At 38.7% G+C, this 17,382-nt stretch overlaps 4 protein-coding genes across 10 annotated transcripts; 1 reads left to right on the forward strand and 3 right to left on the reverse strand.

Moving 5' to 3' along the window:
• Nucleotides 1–1,511: 1,511 nt before the first annotated feature.
• On the reverse strand, nt 1,512–3,511 carry pxmp2 (peroxisomal membrane protein 2). Its single transcript, XM_004072387.5, has 5 exons — nt 3,316–3,511; nt 2,790–2,912; nt 2,419–2,581; nt 1,848–1,967; nt 1,512–1,760 (listed from the first exon to the last, which is right to left on the reverse strand). Exons 1-5 carry the CDS (start codon nt 3,426–3,428, stop codon nt 1,692–1,694), a joined length of 588 nt encoding a protein of 195 aa, XP_004072435.1. The 5' UTR covers nt 3,429–3,511; the 3' UTR covers nt 1,512–1,691.
• Nucleotides 3,512–4,104: 593 nt separating this feature from the next.
• unga (uracil DNA glycosylase a) lies at nt 4,105–7,147 on the reverse strand. Of its 2 annotated transcripts, XM_004072384.4 has the most exons (7): nt 7,006–7,147; nt 6,499–6,690; nt 6,323–6,418; nt 5,118–5,215; nt 4,901–4,989; nt 4,628–4,806; nt 4,105–4,547 (listed from the first exon to the last, which is right to left on the reverse strand). In XM_004072384.4, the coding sequence occupies exons 1-7, from the start codon at nt 7,102–7,104 to the stop codon at nt 4,407–4,409; spliced, it is 894 nt and encodes a 297-aa protein (XP_004072432.1). In that variant the 5' UTR covers nt 7,105–7,147; the 3' UTR covers nt 4,105–4,406. The 2 variants fall into 2 exon arrangements, with proteins under 2 accessions (XP_004072432.1, XP_020561603.1); XM_020705944.2 differs by lacking the exon at nt 7,006–7,147 and having other exon boundaries at nt 6,499–6,829.
• alkbh2 (alkB homolog 2, alpha-ketoglutarate dependent dioxygenase) lies at nt 6,244–9,149 on the forward strand. 5 transcript variants are annotated; one of them, XM_020705940.3, is made up of 4 exons: nt 6,244–6,369; nt 8,089–8,407; nt 8,479–8,677; nt 8,743–9,149. In XM_020705940.3, exons 2-4 carry the CDS (start codon nt 8,134–8,136, stop codon nt 9,047–9,049), a joined length of 780 nt encoding a protein of 259 aa, XP_020561599.1. In that variant the 5' UTR covers nt 6,244–6,369; nt 8,089–8,133; the 3' UTR covers nt 9,050–9,149. The 5 variants fall into 5 exon arrangements, with proteins under 5 accessions (XP_020561599.1, XP_020561601.1, XP_020561600.1 ...); XM_020705942.2 differs by lacking the exon at nt 6,244–6,369 and adding an exon at nt 6,644–6,782; XM_020705941.2 differs by lacking the exon at nt 6,244–6,369 and adding an exon at nt 7,066–7,203.
• A 201-nt stretch (nt 9,150–9,350) lies between these two features.
• On the reverse strand, nt 9,351–15,461 carry usp30 (ubiquitin specific peptidase 30). Of its 2 annotated transcripts, XM_020705937.2 has the most exons (14): nt 15,325–15,439; nt 15,052–15,183; nt 13,538–13,647; nt 13,285–13,458; nt 13,104–13,204; nt 12,929–13,027; nt 12,788–12,833; nt 12,613–12,707; nt 11,914–11,973; nt 11,749–11,835; nt 11,558–11,638; nt 11,266–11,485; nt 11,075–11,177; nt 9,351–10,332 (listed from the first exon to the last, which is right to left on the reverse strand). In XM_020705937.2, the coding sequence occupies exons 3-14, from the start codon at nt 13,638–13,640 to the stop codon at nt 10,080–10,082; spliced, it is 1,422 nt and encodes a 473-aa protein (XP_020561596.1). In that variant the 5' UTR covers nt 13,641–13,647; nt 15,052–15,183; nt 15,325–15,439; the 3' UTR covers nt 9,351–10,079. The 2 variants fall into 2 exon arrangements, with proteins under 2 accessions (XP_020561596.1, XP_020561595.1); XM_020705936.3 differs by lacking the exon at nt 15,052–15,183 and having other exon boundaries at nt 15,325–15,461.
• Nucleotides 15,462–17,382: the final 1,921 nt, after the last annotated feature.

A 17,382-nucleotide genomic window follows, 5' to 3' on the forward strand; every position in this document is an offset into this window, starting at 1 on the left:
ACAGTCAAGTATGACTTTTTTAAGGCCCAGCTAAAAAATCTACAACCATGCTGTCAAACAGGCAAAGACACTTTATTTTTCAAAACTCATTACAGACAATAAACACAACCCCTGGTTTCTTTTGAAGACAATCGATTTTTTATTATATTTCAATAAATCCCTCATGACTTAGTCACAAACGGCATGTGAGGGCTTTGTGGACCACTTCAGGAGTATAGTCAATGCTTCAACACAAACATAACACTAATCCCAACAGGTCAGTGACATTTTCTCTATCTGAGGAAACACTGGAGGGTTTTGTCCTGGTTGATGAGAAGATGCTTGGTCAGGTTTTTTCCCAAGCAAACATTACAACCTCCCTTTTAGCCCCAATTCCCACTTCTCTTATTAAAACATTTTATGGATTGTTTGAGTCAGAGCTTTTAATTATAGTAAACTGCTCTCTTCAGACGAGTGTTTTCACCTCTGCCTTTAAGACAGCGGTGGTGAGGGCCCTTCTGAAGAAGAGTAACTTGGATCCAAATTTTATGGACGATTACAGACCTGTATCCAACTTACCATTTGATTTCCTAAATGAACGAAATATCTTAGAAAAATCTCAATCTGGTTTTAGGATGAATCACAGTACTGGCTCTTTTAAAGTTTTTAAATGATCACAGAGATAATTATGACATGCAGAAACTTTCTGTTCTGGTGCTACTGGATCTTAGTGCCGCCTTTGATACAGTAGATCATCAGATATTGTTAGACAGACTTAGGACTTGGGCTGGCCTCTTAGGAACTGTTCTTAACTGGTTTCATTCCTATCTCACAATCAACACTTTTTTTGTGAGTGTGGATACTCAGTCCTAAAGAATCCACAAACTAAGTTGTGGGGTTCCCCAAGGGTCAATTCTGGGTCTAACACTTTTTAATTTATATATGTTACCTCTTGGGGCTGTCATCAGGAGACATGGCATTGACTGCACAGCTAAGCTGATGATACACATTTTACATCGCTGTGTCTCCTGATGACCTTGAAGCTATTAACATCCTGCAATTGTTGTTATAGTTTTCAGTAAGTCTCTGTGAATCAGGAGCAGATGAAAAAATGCCATTAGAAAAAGGTTACAGCAGTGATGTAGGTGATACAGTCGGCCGGCTCCCTGTTGAGCTCCATTCTGATGCATCTACTTGCAGACAAATAGATCCGTACGTTTTCATTTTCCTTGTCAGAGCTGGCATCTGGCTCAAAACTGTTTTACTGGATAACTCCAAAATTGCTCGGGATTTTTGTTGCACAGACAATGTTCGGTCGGGGTGTGAGGGACTGTAAGCTAGCGGGAGAAAGTGTTAACAAAGGGATGATGGGAAAAGAGGGCTGCCCTAACATTTCCACCCACAACTCAAGAGGCAAAATTTTAATGAACTATTGCCGCTCTGCTGGAGCTATGTACTAGAAAAGGACACGTTTTTTTTATTTGGCATAAAAATAGAATACTCATAATAAAAAGACCAAAAGATAATCAGAATGGGTCTTTTAAAAAGATTTTATTGCATTATTTTTCCACAAAAAATGTTGACAACTGTTGCAGCAAAATGTGTTAAAAGCCCTTTCTCAAAAACAGCACAAAGTTGTAACATATTTGAAAGCTGGGTGTATTTTTGCAGTCCTCTCTGGAATCACCATAAGCAGAAATCTCAGGTGCTTCTCATTTTCTTATAGATGCAAGGTAGGCATACCAAAACAAAGCGATGAAGTTCGCAAACAGCACACGGAACTGAAACAGAAAAACAGAAACAAAAACAGGGAAAAAGTCACAGTCTGTGTAGATAAGATGAGGATATAAGGAGGATGGAAAGATTACCTGAACAGGTACAAAGTTGATGTTTATGAATTGAAATGGGGTCCAGACTTTCCAGTTCATCTTTAGAGCAGTCCAGTAACTGCTTCTCATCTTTTTCTCAAAATCCTCCCATCCTTTAGCCTATGGAAAATTTAATTAATACATTTTTGCAGGAAAAACTTTAATTCCTTTGTATCTTTTTTGCAATTTAGATTTCCTTTTTTAACCAGGGTCATATTCTTCTGGAGCACAACTGCAGTATTTTCATTTTCAAGGAAGCTGGACTGTCTGGTAAAATTCTAAACTCATAAGATTAAAAACTATTAAAGGCAACTTAAGTTATTTATTTTACAAATGGAATCTGTAGCGAACATTTTCTCCCCCCAAAAATGAATTATACTCCATACCCAATGTGGTTTTCATTCTATTTAACCAGGAAAACTTGGAAAAAAACACTATAGCAGAGTTACTAGTGACTATTATAGCAAGAACAAATCACCAATAAATAATCAACAAAAAATGTAAAAAATAACAGACTTTCTTTCCAGTCAGTGGCGAACAATATCCTATAACCAAAACAAGGTTGACTCACTTCCAGGATGTTCATAACAAAGTAAAAGAGAAGCAGAAATCCTGGTGCAAATATGAAGCGGTCCAGGAGCAGCCGCTTGACTATACAAAAGGGATCTGTGGTGGGCATCCACAACTCCATCAGCTGGTAAACGAAATGGCTCACTGGTCCTGTAATAAGTATCCTGCAGTAAGCAGAGACATCACAAACACACAGAGAAAATACACACTCATTTTAATGCAAGTTTCCCACAAAAACAACACAAAGCATTTTGTTCTTCCTGCACTTTTACAAAAATGGCTGACATATTTTGTTTTTCCATCTTTCAATCCCGAGACAACACTTTTGGAGACTCTCTTGTGACACAAGGAGAATTAAGCTTCAAATCTCACCCAAAAACAGCATATCTTGCAGCTCCAGCGACATTTATCTCATTAGCTGGGGTTCCAATTTTGGCCTTTTTTCTTGCCTCTAGGATCTGTGACAGCAGATTTCCTAATGCAGAAAGAAGGCCACTAAAAAACAGGAAGAAGAGAACAAACCAACAACATCATTACTAAGTAACAGGTGCTGTCCAAAACTTTTTATTGTGCAATGATTCACAAAATAAGATCTACGGTTTCATTTGGGGAGGGGGGGGGGGGTGTTAGTGATTGACTGAGGTAAAAACTGCGAGCAAAGGGCAGAATGTTTTCAGCACAAACAAGAGAGAAAAGTAAATATTCAAGCACAATTTTCAGTTTCAATGTAAAAAAAAGTGGCAAAGGAATACTAATAAAAATAGACTTTAAAACACGATGAGCAGATAAAAGCAAGTGTATTTCCTTCTCACTTTAACGTGGACAGAGTGAGTAAACACTGGCTTTTTACTTTGGACTGTCAAACAGAGGAATGGCCGTGAGGACCCAGCGTTCAGACCTGGACAGGGATTTGGTGAGGATCGGGTATTTCTTCAGGAGGATCAGGTACTGCTGGAGCAGACGGGAATGGACGCCCGCATGGCCCCGGAAAGGCACGCTCTCCACAGGCATCGCTACTCTTTAAAGTGCGGTCGAAAGATCGGACACAAGTGGAGCCTGCCACGGGTGTCTTCCTTGTGCGTCATGACGTCATCGGTGGCACCTCCTTTTTCACGTAAAGATGAAAGAATCTTTCTCCTCATCAGTTTTCAGACAAATAATTATGACTTTTACCGATAATTCCACTAAAAAAGGGCAAATTACTGTAATTTATATTAGAACTATTTTGTTAAACATTTAGCTCTAACAATCCAACATTTATCTATTCAATTTCTACATTTGAGCTTGGAATTAAAATAAATATTAGCTGTTTCTTCCCACGTATTTCCTTTACTTTTGTTATTTTACTTATGTAGGTTTGTATTTTTTTTTACTGATACTATACTAAGTAGAAAAATTGATATAACAAAACAAATCCAAGATGAAGAGATTCCCCTTTGGCTAAAAAAAACAAAAATCTTAAAATTTTATTTTCTTTAGTAGTGACTTGGGTTTAAAAAATGTAATTTGTTTTTTTTATTATAAAAGACGGAATTACAAATTCAACTGGGATTTTCTTGCCTCACCTTCATTACGGTTCTGGAAATTCATTCTTTTAGACATTTTTAAGGAAACACTAAGTTCAGCTCACATTGATGATGTAAAACAATCCATTGATGTAAAAAGATTGTTCACGACAAAACGTGAATTGAATTGATAAGACAATAAACTTTATTGCATAAACTAAAAGCTAATAACATACAGATATATTTAATGCTATATCTGCACAACACTCATGACAAGTCGCACAACAACAGCTACCATCCAGATCTGACGGCCAAGATGGTGAAAAGGCATCTTACAAAAACTGCCTATTAGAATAAGTAGTTAAAAGAAAAAAGGCAAACTTACAAGTATAAACTGTTTCAGGAAGAGAAAGTAAAAGCTTATGAGTGGGTTTTGGTCTAGAGTTAAGGAACACATGTTGGAAGATCTATCAAACACGTGAAGTTAAAGTGCTTTCCAATCAATGGGAGACTTTCCAGATTTCTTTAGCAGCTCATTGGCCTTTGAAAAGTGTTTGCAACCAAAAAATCCTCGATGTGCTGACAGGGGAGAAGGATGCACCGCCTGCAGCACGTGGTGATGTTTCTAGAAGTAGATAGAAAGGCATACAATGACTGCTACGCTACAAAGGCCTCTGCTGACATTTTGAAGGTTAGATGGAGTACCCTATTGATGGCAGATCCTTTCTTCTGAGCATATGATCCCCAGAGGAGGAAGACTAGGCCTTGTAGGTTGTTGCTGAGCCACTGAACCACAGCATCAGTAAAGACCTCCCAACCTTTGTCTTTGTGGGAGTTTGCCTGGTGTGCTCGAACGGTCAGCACAGCGTTCAGCAAGAGCACACCTGGTGAGAACGGTCAAAGGAAAGACGGACAGCATGTTCGTGGATGACCAAATCTGCAAAACGGAAACATTCAAAGCAATCTTTGAATCTTTACCCTGTTGAGCCCATCCAGTGAGATCTCCATGACCAGGATGCTTAAAGCCTTCAATATCAGAAACCAGTTCTTTGTACATGTTCTCCAAGCTGGAGGAAAAAAAAAAACAAGTGTCAAAATGCAGATTTTTATTTAGATGAGCTGTAGTGCAGAGCATCCAAGATCATCAGAATTATGTGTCGATAGATAAATGAAGGGAAACACAATAGTTATAAACCTGGGTGGAGGAGAAATGGGTCGTTTCACGCTGAAACACAATCCATGCGCTTGACCTGGACCGTGATACGGATCCTGTCCCAGAATCACCACCTTGACCTAAAACCAGATGTGTTTTTAGGATTTCTAAGTCCTCCTCTCAAAAAAAATACTCATTGAATGTACTTTTCACGTACAGATAAGACTTCTGGATGAAACCAAATCTGATTCCACACCTTTCCCATCTTTATTTAGGACATGTAAATAAATTACCCAAAATAAGAAATAGTGCTGTAAAAATTGTAAATCACTGATATTCTTGAATTAGAATAGAAAACACAATTATCTAAGCTGTAGTCATTTTAAACACTCCGTTATCAGCAAGAGAAATGTTTAAAAAAAAAACGATGTAGGCATTTGCTTTTGAGAAAAACCCATCTGAATGGCCAAAAAATATTCACCTGGTACCTCCTTTTTCTTCTGTTTATTAGAAATTACTTTATGGTGGCTAAAAGTTGAGAGAAAACCTTTTAAATACATATTTTTTAAAAAAAAACATCTAATGCTGCAAACAGTCCATGTGGACAACAGGTCAATACTTTATAAACGTTTTAGCTTTTTAATCTTCTTTGCCCTTTGGCTGCAAATCATCAGCCTACATCTAAACCCTTCATCTGCATCCTCATCATCACACCAACTATTCATACCAAATTATCAGTAATCTAAAGAAGAAATGCAATACGCTGTGCACTTTGCAGGATACAGATTTATCAACAGGATTACCATTTACTAAACATGCATGGAAGTCGAAGGTTTTCCTTAAAATCCATAAGAACCCAGATCTGGTTGACCTTAAATGAAAACATTGTGGGATACTCACAGACCACAAGACACATTTCTGATTATTTTTTTAGTCACACGGGTGTCCCCATGGGTTCTTATGGGGTAAAATAAATAACTTGAAGTGGCTCCCTGGTGTACCTTTTATGCACTTGTGATGATGTAATGCAGCTAAAGCCTAGTTTTTATATATAGAGGGTATTGAAAAGTTTGAGATCTGCGATCTTTAAATAGGCTGATCATATTTGTGAAGAAATCTTTAACACAAAACGCCCCCCCCCACACCTTTTTTTTGTAAAAAAGAGTGAGTTCAGAGGCAAGGATCCACTCCTCCCACCTGTTGACTCAGTCTGACCACGTGGTCAGATGTTTGTGCGTCCAACTCACGTCTCTGATGTCACACATCTGGGTCCAGGTGAAGATCTGTTCGGCAGGTGGGTACACAGTACCGCGCTTCCTCTCGTCAGAAACAAACTTTGTCAGCTGTGGCACGCATAGGAAACAATCAATAGAGCTGCTGAACAACAGAAACCGCAGTGCATGCAGACGCGTGGCTCTCTCACATCTTTAAAATATGGTTTGGAAAACTCAGACCAGAGTTCCCTGCGCCAGCTCTCGCTGAACCCCTGCGGCGTCAGCCCGGAAGCGAGCTTCTCCAGCGCGGCTTTCTTGTTGCGGGCAATCTTGTCCAGTTGCTCCGGAGACAGAGGAGAACTTTGCGGTTCTGGGTCCACTGCAGCGATCTTCGGTTTCTTCTGGATAATTTTAATATATTGAGAAGAAAGACGAACCGGCATGAAACTTGATATATGCAACGAACATTTATTAATACCCAGAAAACACAAAGGTGCTAACATTTTCTTGTTACGCTAGCAGGGAACGACATCTTTGACATTTCAGAGTATCGAAAAGACCACGAACGCAGCACGGGAACATTAAAAAATCTCGCGAGAACAACACCATCAGTGCATGGACTGCAAGTAAAGTTGTCCAAGTCGAGTTAATTACATTTGATTTGTGTATTATCTGTTTAAAAAACAAGAAATAATTTTAAAGAAAGTGATGCTTACTGGCTCAATATCATCCTCCGTTGTTTTATTCGTCTCCTGAGACAACCTCTTTTTTGAAACCGGCGAGAAAAAGGAGTTAATAGTTTTCTGTCCAATCATTTTTCCAAAATACTGAAGAAATAAACTGTCCTATACTGTCTGGAAGGACTAACTCTATCCGGCTAATTCATTCACAGCAGATAAATTGCAGTACTCCAGGTAAAACGACCTCGCGGACTATAGTTAAGACTTTTCGCGCCTTAATTTAGTGACGAAAGCATTTATGGTAATGAGCTGAGCGCCGTTCAAGCGCAGCCAGTTTTCACGCTTCTGCAGCAGCTGTTATAAACTTTGTCTGGTCAAGCAAACTACCTTGAATTGCTTTTCAGGCCACATGTTGCAAAATGCTGACATTTTTGGAAGATAGTTGGTAGAAGAAACGTCTTATGAAGGTAAGAGAAGTCAGGGTTTTTATGAAGAAAAGTGGAAGTTGTTTAGTGGATTAAATGGTTTTCTTTCAAAAACAAACTGAACATAACAGAAAAACTTTCCGGATTTATGGGATCAAAGCAGATAATTTAGACTTGGTTGTGGAATGAAGAAGTTCAGGACTGTGTGTTAAGAGAAAGGCTGAGGTCAGAAGTGAGCATTTTGAGCAACAGTAGGTTTCACGCAGAGAATGAGAACCACAGATGTCATTTGTTTTGAGGGTGCTTCTGGAAAAGAGAAGGTCAGAAGGAGCTGGATTGTGTCTTTCTAGATCTAGATGGAAATGACGGGATACAGAGAAAGGAGCTGGGGTTTTGTATGAAGAGTCAGAAATGTGTTGGAGTTGAGCAGGATGTAAGACAGCAGTGAGATGTGCTGTAGGTGTGATGGAGAAGTTCACGGTGGAGGTGGGACTGCTTCAAGGATCAGCTTTTTTTTTCCATTGTTTACTGTGGCGATGGACAGACTGACAGATGAGGTCAGACATGGATATCCACGGATCATACGAGTAGGAAGATCAGCTGAAAGCAGAAAGTCTCAATGTTTTTCGTAAATGACAGCCTTATTGTAAAGACTAATTTTCCCCTTTATAATATTTTTCTTTGTCTTGTCAAGGAGATCAAATCTTACTTACCTGAGAACCACCAGTGTTTTTCTGCAATGATGGAAAACGGTGTTCTTCAAAGGCGACATAAGCGTTTATGCACAAAGAATTCCCCTGAAAGAAGGGAATGGAAGATGATGAAACTGCTGAATGATGACGAGGGCATACAAGAGGAAGATGGTGACACTAAACTAGGAGAGTTCTCCCATCCTGTTCCCTGGCAAAAAATAGAGGCAGAGGGACTCGACTGTGATTATGCATTGATTTTCTCTAAAAAGGAAGCCGATGAGCTGTTTAAGCATTTGGAGGAGGAGGTGGTGTACTCTACAGGTATACCTTCCATCTTTTTTCTGCTTCGTACCCAAAGGTTGCACTGAATTTGATCCATGTTGGTCTTTCAGGAGAAGAAGCAAAGGTCCAGGTGTATGGAAAGGTCTACAACATCCCAAGAAAGCAGGCAACGTATGGAGACACGGGTTTAATGTATACTTATTCTGGAGTGACCCGTTTAGCCTGCCCGTGGACCCCCACTTTGGAAAACATTCGAGATGCAGTCACTAAAGCAACCGGGCAGACGTTCAACTTCGTTTTGATAAACAGGTAAGAAATGATGAACACGTGCGCCAACGCTTTGAGAGCTCGAGTGTGTTCCGTTTCTGCCACAGGTACAAAGATGGGCTGGACCACATGGGCGAGCACCGCGACGACGAGAAGGAGCTGGACCCCTCCTGTCCCATCGCTTCCGTCTCTTTAGGAGCAGCGCGGGATTTCGTCTTCAGACACAGAGACACTCGAGGAAGAAACAGCAGTCGGCAGATTGAACCCGTGAAGCTGGAACTGTCCCACGGAAGCCTGCTCCTCATGAACCCGCCCACCAACCACTTCTGGTACCACAGCCTTCCTGTGCGGAGAAAAACCCTCCAGCCGCGCATTAACCTCACCTTCAGACGCATCTTGAACAGCAAGAAATGAAAGTAGCGTTGAAAAACAAAAATTGCAGTTGATCCCATTTTTTATGTTACCAACTTGGGTTTTTAAACCATCACATTTGATTAAAACAAATGCAAATATTTATCTGTAAACCTGTCAGTTTCTTATTTTTGTAAATATTCTTTTTTTTGTCAATTTAAACTCTTTATCAAAAGAAAAACATTTATATTTTCTGTATGTACACCAAAAAGGTTTTTTCTTAGGTGCTAATTTCAAAAAAGTTTCAATGGTTGGAAAATGTTGCTAATTTATCTTCTATAAAACACTGAAAGACCTAAATAAATAAAGTTAAGCAGCTTTATTTATTTTATACCTGAAAACAATCTTCAAACACCACGCAAAGACATGAAATATTACATAAAAATACATGTGCAAACTGCAGGCATCGGACTCTTGATTGTTGGTTCAGCATTTAGTGGTTCCTCAGAATTCAAAAACATGTGGGAAACTGTGGGACCATAGTTTAAGGGTATTTATGCATAATTTTTAACCTCCACTACGAGTCTGAAAAGCTAGAACCTACTTTTTAAGAAAGGCTTTTTACTGGGGTTAAAAATCTCAAGCATTGACGACAACATGGCACTTTAAAACTGCCACTCAACCTTTTTTCTTAAAATGTAGTCTACAATCACTTCTTGGAATGTTAAGACGACTGTGGAAATCTTCAGTAAAAGGTTGTTTTACTTTTGAAAAAACATCCATTAGCAGCTTTTGAGATTAAAACTTACAGGCAAAAACCAAAATCTTAAACAGACCTCCTCCACCTGTATCCAATATACTGAAAGTAGTTTGTATGGTACAAATAAAATCCTGCAGGTTCTTCATCTTTGGAGCTCAAAGCTTTCTGCTGTGATCAGAAACGCCGCATATCCAACCACAAAAAACTGCGATCTTCAAAACCACCTAAAAGTCCAGGATGGCTTTTTTTCTGCTCAGTCAGTTAGTCTCACAACCAGCAGATAGTTGTTTTTTTTCCCCATGACCGTAACTGCTCCGAGCTCAGCGGTTGTGGTCATTCCTCCAACTGTTGGCCTAGTGCGGGCTTTTGAACTCTCTCATAGAAGAGCATGTAAGCGTTGGAGGACAGCGCCTCCTGCAGGCTGGCTTTACGCACCGAGTCGTCCGACACCCAAAGCCACTGGGAGCTGAAGTTTGAAGAGCTGCGAGAGGAGGAGGGGCTGCGGCGATACGTGACAAAGTGTCCCGAGTGCATGTCGCCGAGATGAACCAGAACAGCCACCAGCTGGAAAAGGTACTCTGCAGAACTGGAGGGAGAACCACAAGACATGCAGCTGATGTGGAACCATCTGGAAGATTTATGCTACATACACAATGAACACAATTCGTGCCTCAAATTTTCACCTTTGAAGACTTCTACAAAAGCATCGGGAAACACTTCTCCATGTCTGGATTCATAAGATCATTCAGAGAGTCTCCCAACACGGTGAGCTTTACCATCTACTGCAGGAGTGACTGACGGCCGCTTTCAGCTGTACCTGTGTCTCTCTGATTCATTTTGACAAATTGCTGTCATCCATTGGTCCAAGGAGGGAAAAAATAAACTTGGAGAATCTTTTTATTGTTGTCTCGATGCAAATAAGAAAATATTACAAAGTTCCCAAAGAGAATGAGGAGATTCTCCTCCATGTTGGTTTTGGACTCCACCCGCTGTTTGCGTCATCAATATGGACCAAAGTGGAGTCCCTGACCGGTTGATGCAATCCGTCTACTTTGCCAAAGTTCCGATTTTTGAACTCTCAATGTGCAGCGACATCAAGAAATGCACTGCTGCCTGCCCGACACACTGCCCCGACGCTCAAATCGCGTCGCAGGACCTTTGATTGCATCTTTTCATTGACTAAACATTGAAACTGGACGCACCTGACGCATTAATCAAGTTCAGTTTGAACATAGCTCTATGCTGCTTTGGAAATTGTCGTTTAGAGAAACATTAAACAGTACAGAGTTTGAGATCACTGAGGTTTGTTTTGTTCTCGTAGAGTGTACCTGTTGTCGTGATGAGTGAGGCCAAATGGATTTTTAACCCCAGAACCAAGAAACATAGAAGAACAGGTTCCATTCAAAAAAGGTTTGTTGTTGTTATGATGTTCTGCATCACAGGAGAGACAAAAAGGTACAACACAGATGAGAAAAAACAAAAAAAAACTGACATTTTAGACTAAGAACATTTAACTCACCTGTCCCATTAGCCATGGACTTTTCTATGGAATCAAAACTTTCCGCTTTGATGGTTTTAGGAGCACATCTGACCCTCTGCGTCCTCAGTGTGGAGCTGTCGTGTTTGTAACGATCCATTGATAGATACTCTGAGAACTGCACGTGCTCCTGTCGCTTGATGGGAGACCCTTCATTGGACCACATCAGTCTTTGTAAATGGATGCAAAGGCACTGAGGGAGCTGAAGATAACAAATGGTGTTAGGAATTTAGGAGAAAAGCAAACTTTAGTTTGTCATGATCAATACTGTTACCTTTCCTAGTCTCAGCTGTTTAACAAATGTCGTCCTCTGGCTTTCTAGAAGTTGCCCGTTTATCGATGAATGTTGCTGAAGCTGAACAAAAGTTAGTTCGAGAGAGAAACTGCATGATGCACATCTTTAAACGGACACTTCGTGTGTTAAGTGCCAACTAACTACATGACAAACTAAGAAATATAACAAACCTTTGTGCAGTTTTCACATTCCACTTCTTTGATGGTTTCTGAGGAAATAAAGTGCTGCAGACACTGATCTAGTGAGATTGGGCGACCCTGAGAAACAGATTTATTCTAACATCATCCAAATATCACCGGAGTACTGATACTGCAATGAAAGTCTTGTGCCCTTACCCACTGAGGTAACAGGATGGACAAAGAAAGGCTTTCAAATGAGTCGTACCGCACTGGACTCTGATGGCAAAAAGAAAATATACAACAAACAACACAAGTTAAAAAAAAAAAAAAAAACAATAGAAAGTTTTTTTTATAATCATCTGAAATAGCATTAAATTATTCAAACATGTCTCACTTTGTTTCACTTTTGATTGTAACAGAAGCTACGATATTTACCTTTTACCCATGATTGGACAGTACATTAGGTCAAGGTACCTTTAATACAACTTATGAGTGGTGAAGCTGTTAGTTTTTTCATTTGAAATGGTTGTGTATGATGGATTTAAGGAAGCAAGTGAAAAAAAAAGTCCTTTGTACAGTGGTGATTCTAAAAATTGACTCAAAAGGTAGAAATGTTTCAGAAACCATTTAGGTTCATGTTTGTACCTACGAATGTTTGTTATTTTATGTGTGGAAACTGTCATTTCCAGCAGCTCCAGATTTTAAAAAAGAAAAACTGCAACCATGTCCCAATTGTTCCACCGCCAGGTTTCCAAATGTTCTGCCCCTTTGTATGTTTCTAAGTCCTGAGTGCAGTATGTCATACAAGAGCAGCAGAGAGGAAATCACGTTCCACACTCTGATGCCACCAGATTACAGAAAAGAAGGCAACGAGGCTTAAAGCTATTCAACTCCCTGCCAAAAAGTCCAACTCACTTGCGTTTCACAGCGCTTGCATGACATGTTGCTGGTTAACCGGCCATGAAAAGGATGTTGAAACTTCCAAGATCCTGGTAAAGGGTGAAGGGGGGCTGCAAAGTGAAAAGTAAAAAATTGCCTAAATATTTATATACATTTTCTTTTTCGTCTCCTATTTGCTGTTGATTCTTACCTCTGCTTATGCAGGTAAGAGCTTTGTCATCTTGATTAGGAAAACTCTAAATAATAAAAGAAGTGCAATTCTAAATTTAATGCATTTATTTAATGCAAGGTTCCGCAGAAAAAACATGGAAGGGGGGAGCAGAATACTTGCCTCAAGAAACTGCACATCAAACAAATGTGTGACCTTAGGTTGACGATCTCGCTCCTCCTCCAGAGAGGATGTGATGACATGAAAAAGCTCATGAGCATCCTGTCAGAGGAGAAACCAACACTTAAAAACACACCATCTGCTCAGGAGGATTTACAGGATGTAGTTATTAACAAACCTGCTCTTCAAAAGAACTGATGTGCCAGCGATACAGTCTGAGTACATCAAGGAGGCAACCAGCGTCAAGAACATCTTCTCCAGGTTCATCGCTACTCAGAGCTAACACCATGTGAAAAAAGGACACTTATGAGCACTTTATGTACACTCATGACAACTTTACTCAGACTGTGTTTGCAAACCTTTGAGTAGCTGCAGCAGCGTTGTCGACAGCTGGTTGTCTTTGCATGATTGAATGCTAGGCAAACCTGAAAATTTCTCCAGCCACCTGACGAAGGACGGACACGCTGCCAGGCCTTGGAGCAAAGCGTTCAAAAAGCAGGTGTTTCCCAGATTCAGCAGACCCGGAGACATGCCTGCAAAGGAAAACCAGCCCGTGACGAGCGCCGCAAACATACCCAGACTGCTGCATGCAGCTGATATACAAATTCTCACCTTTCTTTCTCTTCTTTTTCACTGTAATCGGGCCCCACAAGACATAAACTCCAGCTGCAACAGCAGCTGCAATCCCCCCGATGACGCCCCAATTTTTGATCATTTTGTTTCTAGAAAAAGAATAGCAGATTGAAAAGAAAAATAGTAATAAGTAGATTTCAAATGGGTCAAAGACAAATTAGCTCACTTATATCATTAATTACATTATAATTACTGCTTTTGCAAAAGGACATGACCAAATTAAACATGTTTTTTCCTTCTCTAGTTCTGTGATTATCTTTTTTTTTTGCAGTCAAGAGTCCATAGTTGCTCTTTTGAAATCTTTCAACAACATTTTGATCATGTTTAAGCCAGGAGCATATCTTGACTAACCCGGCTGTAACCAATGACATCAGTCAATTTTCAACACTTCATGTTTGTTGTTACTTTTTTCAATCTTCTTCTTTCTTTTGTCAACATGTTTTTGGAAAGCGATCACTGTCCTTTATAGTGTCTAAACGGTACTTATTTAGATGTTAATACTCAAAAGTAGTTGTGAAATTACAAGGGATGCCACAATTTTTGGTTTTAAAATGAACCATGTGTGTACTTTTGAGCTGAATCATAGAGAAAGTGAACTGTTGCATCCCCACTGCATACGTGTGTGCATGTTTACATTGAAAGGATCAGACATGTGTTGTTACACGACACCAGACTTAGTATAAGACAACTAAAGTTTTTCTTCATCGTTGACTGCTTATTAGCGAAAATAACTTTTCTGAAATGTTATTTTTTTTGTAATACCAACATTATATGTTGGAGGGGAAAAAAAGTGGCCCGAAAATTATGGTTTAAACCAAATTGTAAGAAAACTAAATTAATAATTACACATGATTTTCCTAGGAAAAGCCACATTTGTAACAGTGCATCATATAAAAAAGCATGCACTGTGAGGTCAGACAGATTTATCCTCCTGAAGGGATTGTACCCGTCATAACTTCTGGTCAATATAGAATCCCTCTTCTTTCTTCACAAGGTGACAAACGACATCATTCAGAGGGTGTGAAAGATCTAGAAACAAAACTCAAAAACTAAACTTAGTAAAAACGCATTTAACAAAAGTCACGTGGTTAGATTAAAAAATTGTGATAACCAAATATGTGTGTCCTTTTAGTTTTGCAAATTGAGTTGTTAAAATCTTATCCTCGACTTTATTAAGTGCACATTTTCCATTCATGCAACAAAAAATTCCACTACATTTATTTAAATAATAGCATAAATTCTGCAACCTAAAGTTACCTTCCTTAATTATATTAACAATATAAATACCACACTTGATGATTGCATCAAGCTCAGCTACTCCTGCTGGTGAAGTTAAAAGGTTTGTTATACACCTGCTATCGTGTTATCTCATCTATTTCAATCTGTTTCTTATCCATTCAGTACTGTTAACACAGTGTGTCTAATCAAACAAACAACAACGACAATACAGTATACATACAGGTGAGTTAGCGTTAGCATAGGGCTACACTTACCAAAAACACAGAGGCTGAGGAGCTGTCCTCCGACTCTAACGTTTAAGTTATATATAAAAACATCTAAACTTTTGTTTCCCAAAAGGATTTTCTTTTTTTTACTGGTGTCACCATTTATGCCAATTGGGAGATCTAGACGCAAGAAACGAGAATGCGCGTTAGTTAGCCGTCACTGCGCATAACTCTGTCACAGATGTACAGCGACGGCCTCCTGACCCACAATTGACCTCGTCACTAAAATAAGCAGGTCGTAGTCAGATGGTGAGGTTTTACCTGATTACGGATCCGGTGCCAAGAAACCTCCCAACAAGCTTATCGCAGCTTCTATGTCTGAGCCACAACATTCTGGTGTCTGGTGAGGAACTAATTTATTGGCGGAAGATGTTTTAGCACGGACCCTTTAAAGAGCGTACTACGGTGTTACTTTGATAAAACTCCGTCCTCTGAGGCTTTGCTGCATACAAATACAGTTATTGTACCATACTCTGTAGGAAAAGTTAATTATCTTAGAAGTAATCCAATTATATGTTGCTTTAATGAGTTCTTAAAATAAAAAGTTAGCAAAGTTATCTAATAGAATAATATTTTAAAGCTCAACAACAATACATTTATATTAAATCTATTAAAATGTCTTGATATTGTTTGTATCGTGTGATTTGGATGATTTGCACTTCAGGGCCACTGTAGAAAAGTGATCCATTATGAAAACAATCCGTTATTTTTACTATAATAAATTAGGAAAGTTATGAATTATCTTTATTTCTTTGTTATTGTAATGAAATTCAAAAGAAAAGCATTACAGTTACGAATTACTTCCCGCTGTAACACAATAGTGCAAACCAAACAAAATGCATCGTATGCAACACGTGTGAAACTCAAGGCCCGCGGGCCAAATATGGCCCGCCATGTCATTTTATGTGGCCCGCGAGAGCGTAAAAGTTTTTAATTTCTTAAAGAAGAAAAAAAATTGGTGTGTATTTATTCATATCTAGGGGGAATCAGACTTGAAATATCGGATAGGGCAACTATACATTAGGACTTAAACACTGTCAGTATAACCCAACCTGACAGAATCAAATTTAAAAGGATTTATGCTAAAGTAACAAGCAAACATATTATAAATTATCTACTGTAATTTTCACTTGAGACAGTTATAGTAAATAAATAATGAGTTATTTAACATTAAGGAGTAGTAATATTTATTTTTCAATACATTTAGTTACATATAAATTAAATTTGGCCCTTTGAGGACAGGAACTATGCTGATGTGGCCCTTGGTGAAAATGAGTTTGACACCCCTGCTTTAAAAGCTCAGTTAATAATTGATTTGAACACAAATATTATTGTTTAAAGCAAGAAATACTAAGAAGGATAGAAAAAAAGAAAAGTAGGTTATATTTATATACTTGTTTGCTATAACCTGAGCTTTTTGAATTTGACATTTGTGGCTGAGCTGCATTTACTATAAGACACATATTCATTTCATTTTGATAAAATTACATGCGGTAAAAAACTTGTTGTAGCTTAAGTGGATAATTTTGACTTTTTCCCCTCCATTCTACACAAAGGCACTTAGGCGTCCAACTCCACTAGCACTGTTTATTTTAATCCAACAGGTAGTTCTTGTCCTGTTCATTTCTATGGATTAAAATACCTGAAGCTGAGGATTTTTCTTAAATTGCACCTCCTCTGAAAGCATAAACTGTTTATTGCTCCATCTGTCTGTGACATTTTTATGCTGGGAATCTCATTAATTTAATATTAATAAAAGTATGGTAATTCAGAATGTATTTAAAAAGAGCTTGAATGATATATAGCCTGCAGCGATAATATTGTGAGTGTCTCTTGCCACAGCCTCTTCTAGCATTTTAATCTTTGTTTTATCTGATTTATTTTTATTTAACAAATAAATAGATACAGCAGAAATTAAATGTGACTTTAAAAGTCAAACTATTAATAAACGTGACATAACAAAACATAAAACGTGACAAGAAAAAAAAAGTCAAAAAATGACGATAATGAACGAAACTGAAACAGCTGTAGATATTTCAAGCTTAATTTAGGTAATAATGTGAGGAAAGTAGAAACAGAACGTTTTAACTACATTTTTTTGGGGGCGGGGGTACATCGATTTACTTTTAAAAACAGTAACGACTCATTCATAATAATAATATAAGTAATGTAGTTGCAAAAACTGCTAAAACAGTGTTTCCCAGCCCTGTTTTGAGATATAAATGAATTTAAAGGCTATTTCCGCACATAGCTCATGTCACTGAGGCTCCATAATAAATTTCTCCGGATATCTCTCAGGGCAGGACGGCCCTTTATTGG

This window comes from Oryzias latipes, chromosome 9, assembly GCF_053564925.1.
Source record: "Oryzias latipes strain Hd-rR chromosome 9, Olatipes_Hd-rR_3.1".
NCBI lineage: Eukaryota > Metazoa > Chordata > Actinopteri > Beloniformes > Adrianichthyidae > Oryzias > Oryzias latipes.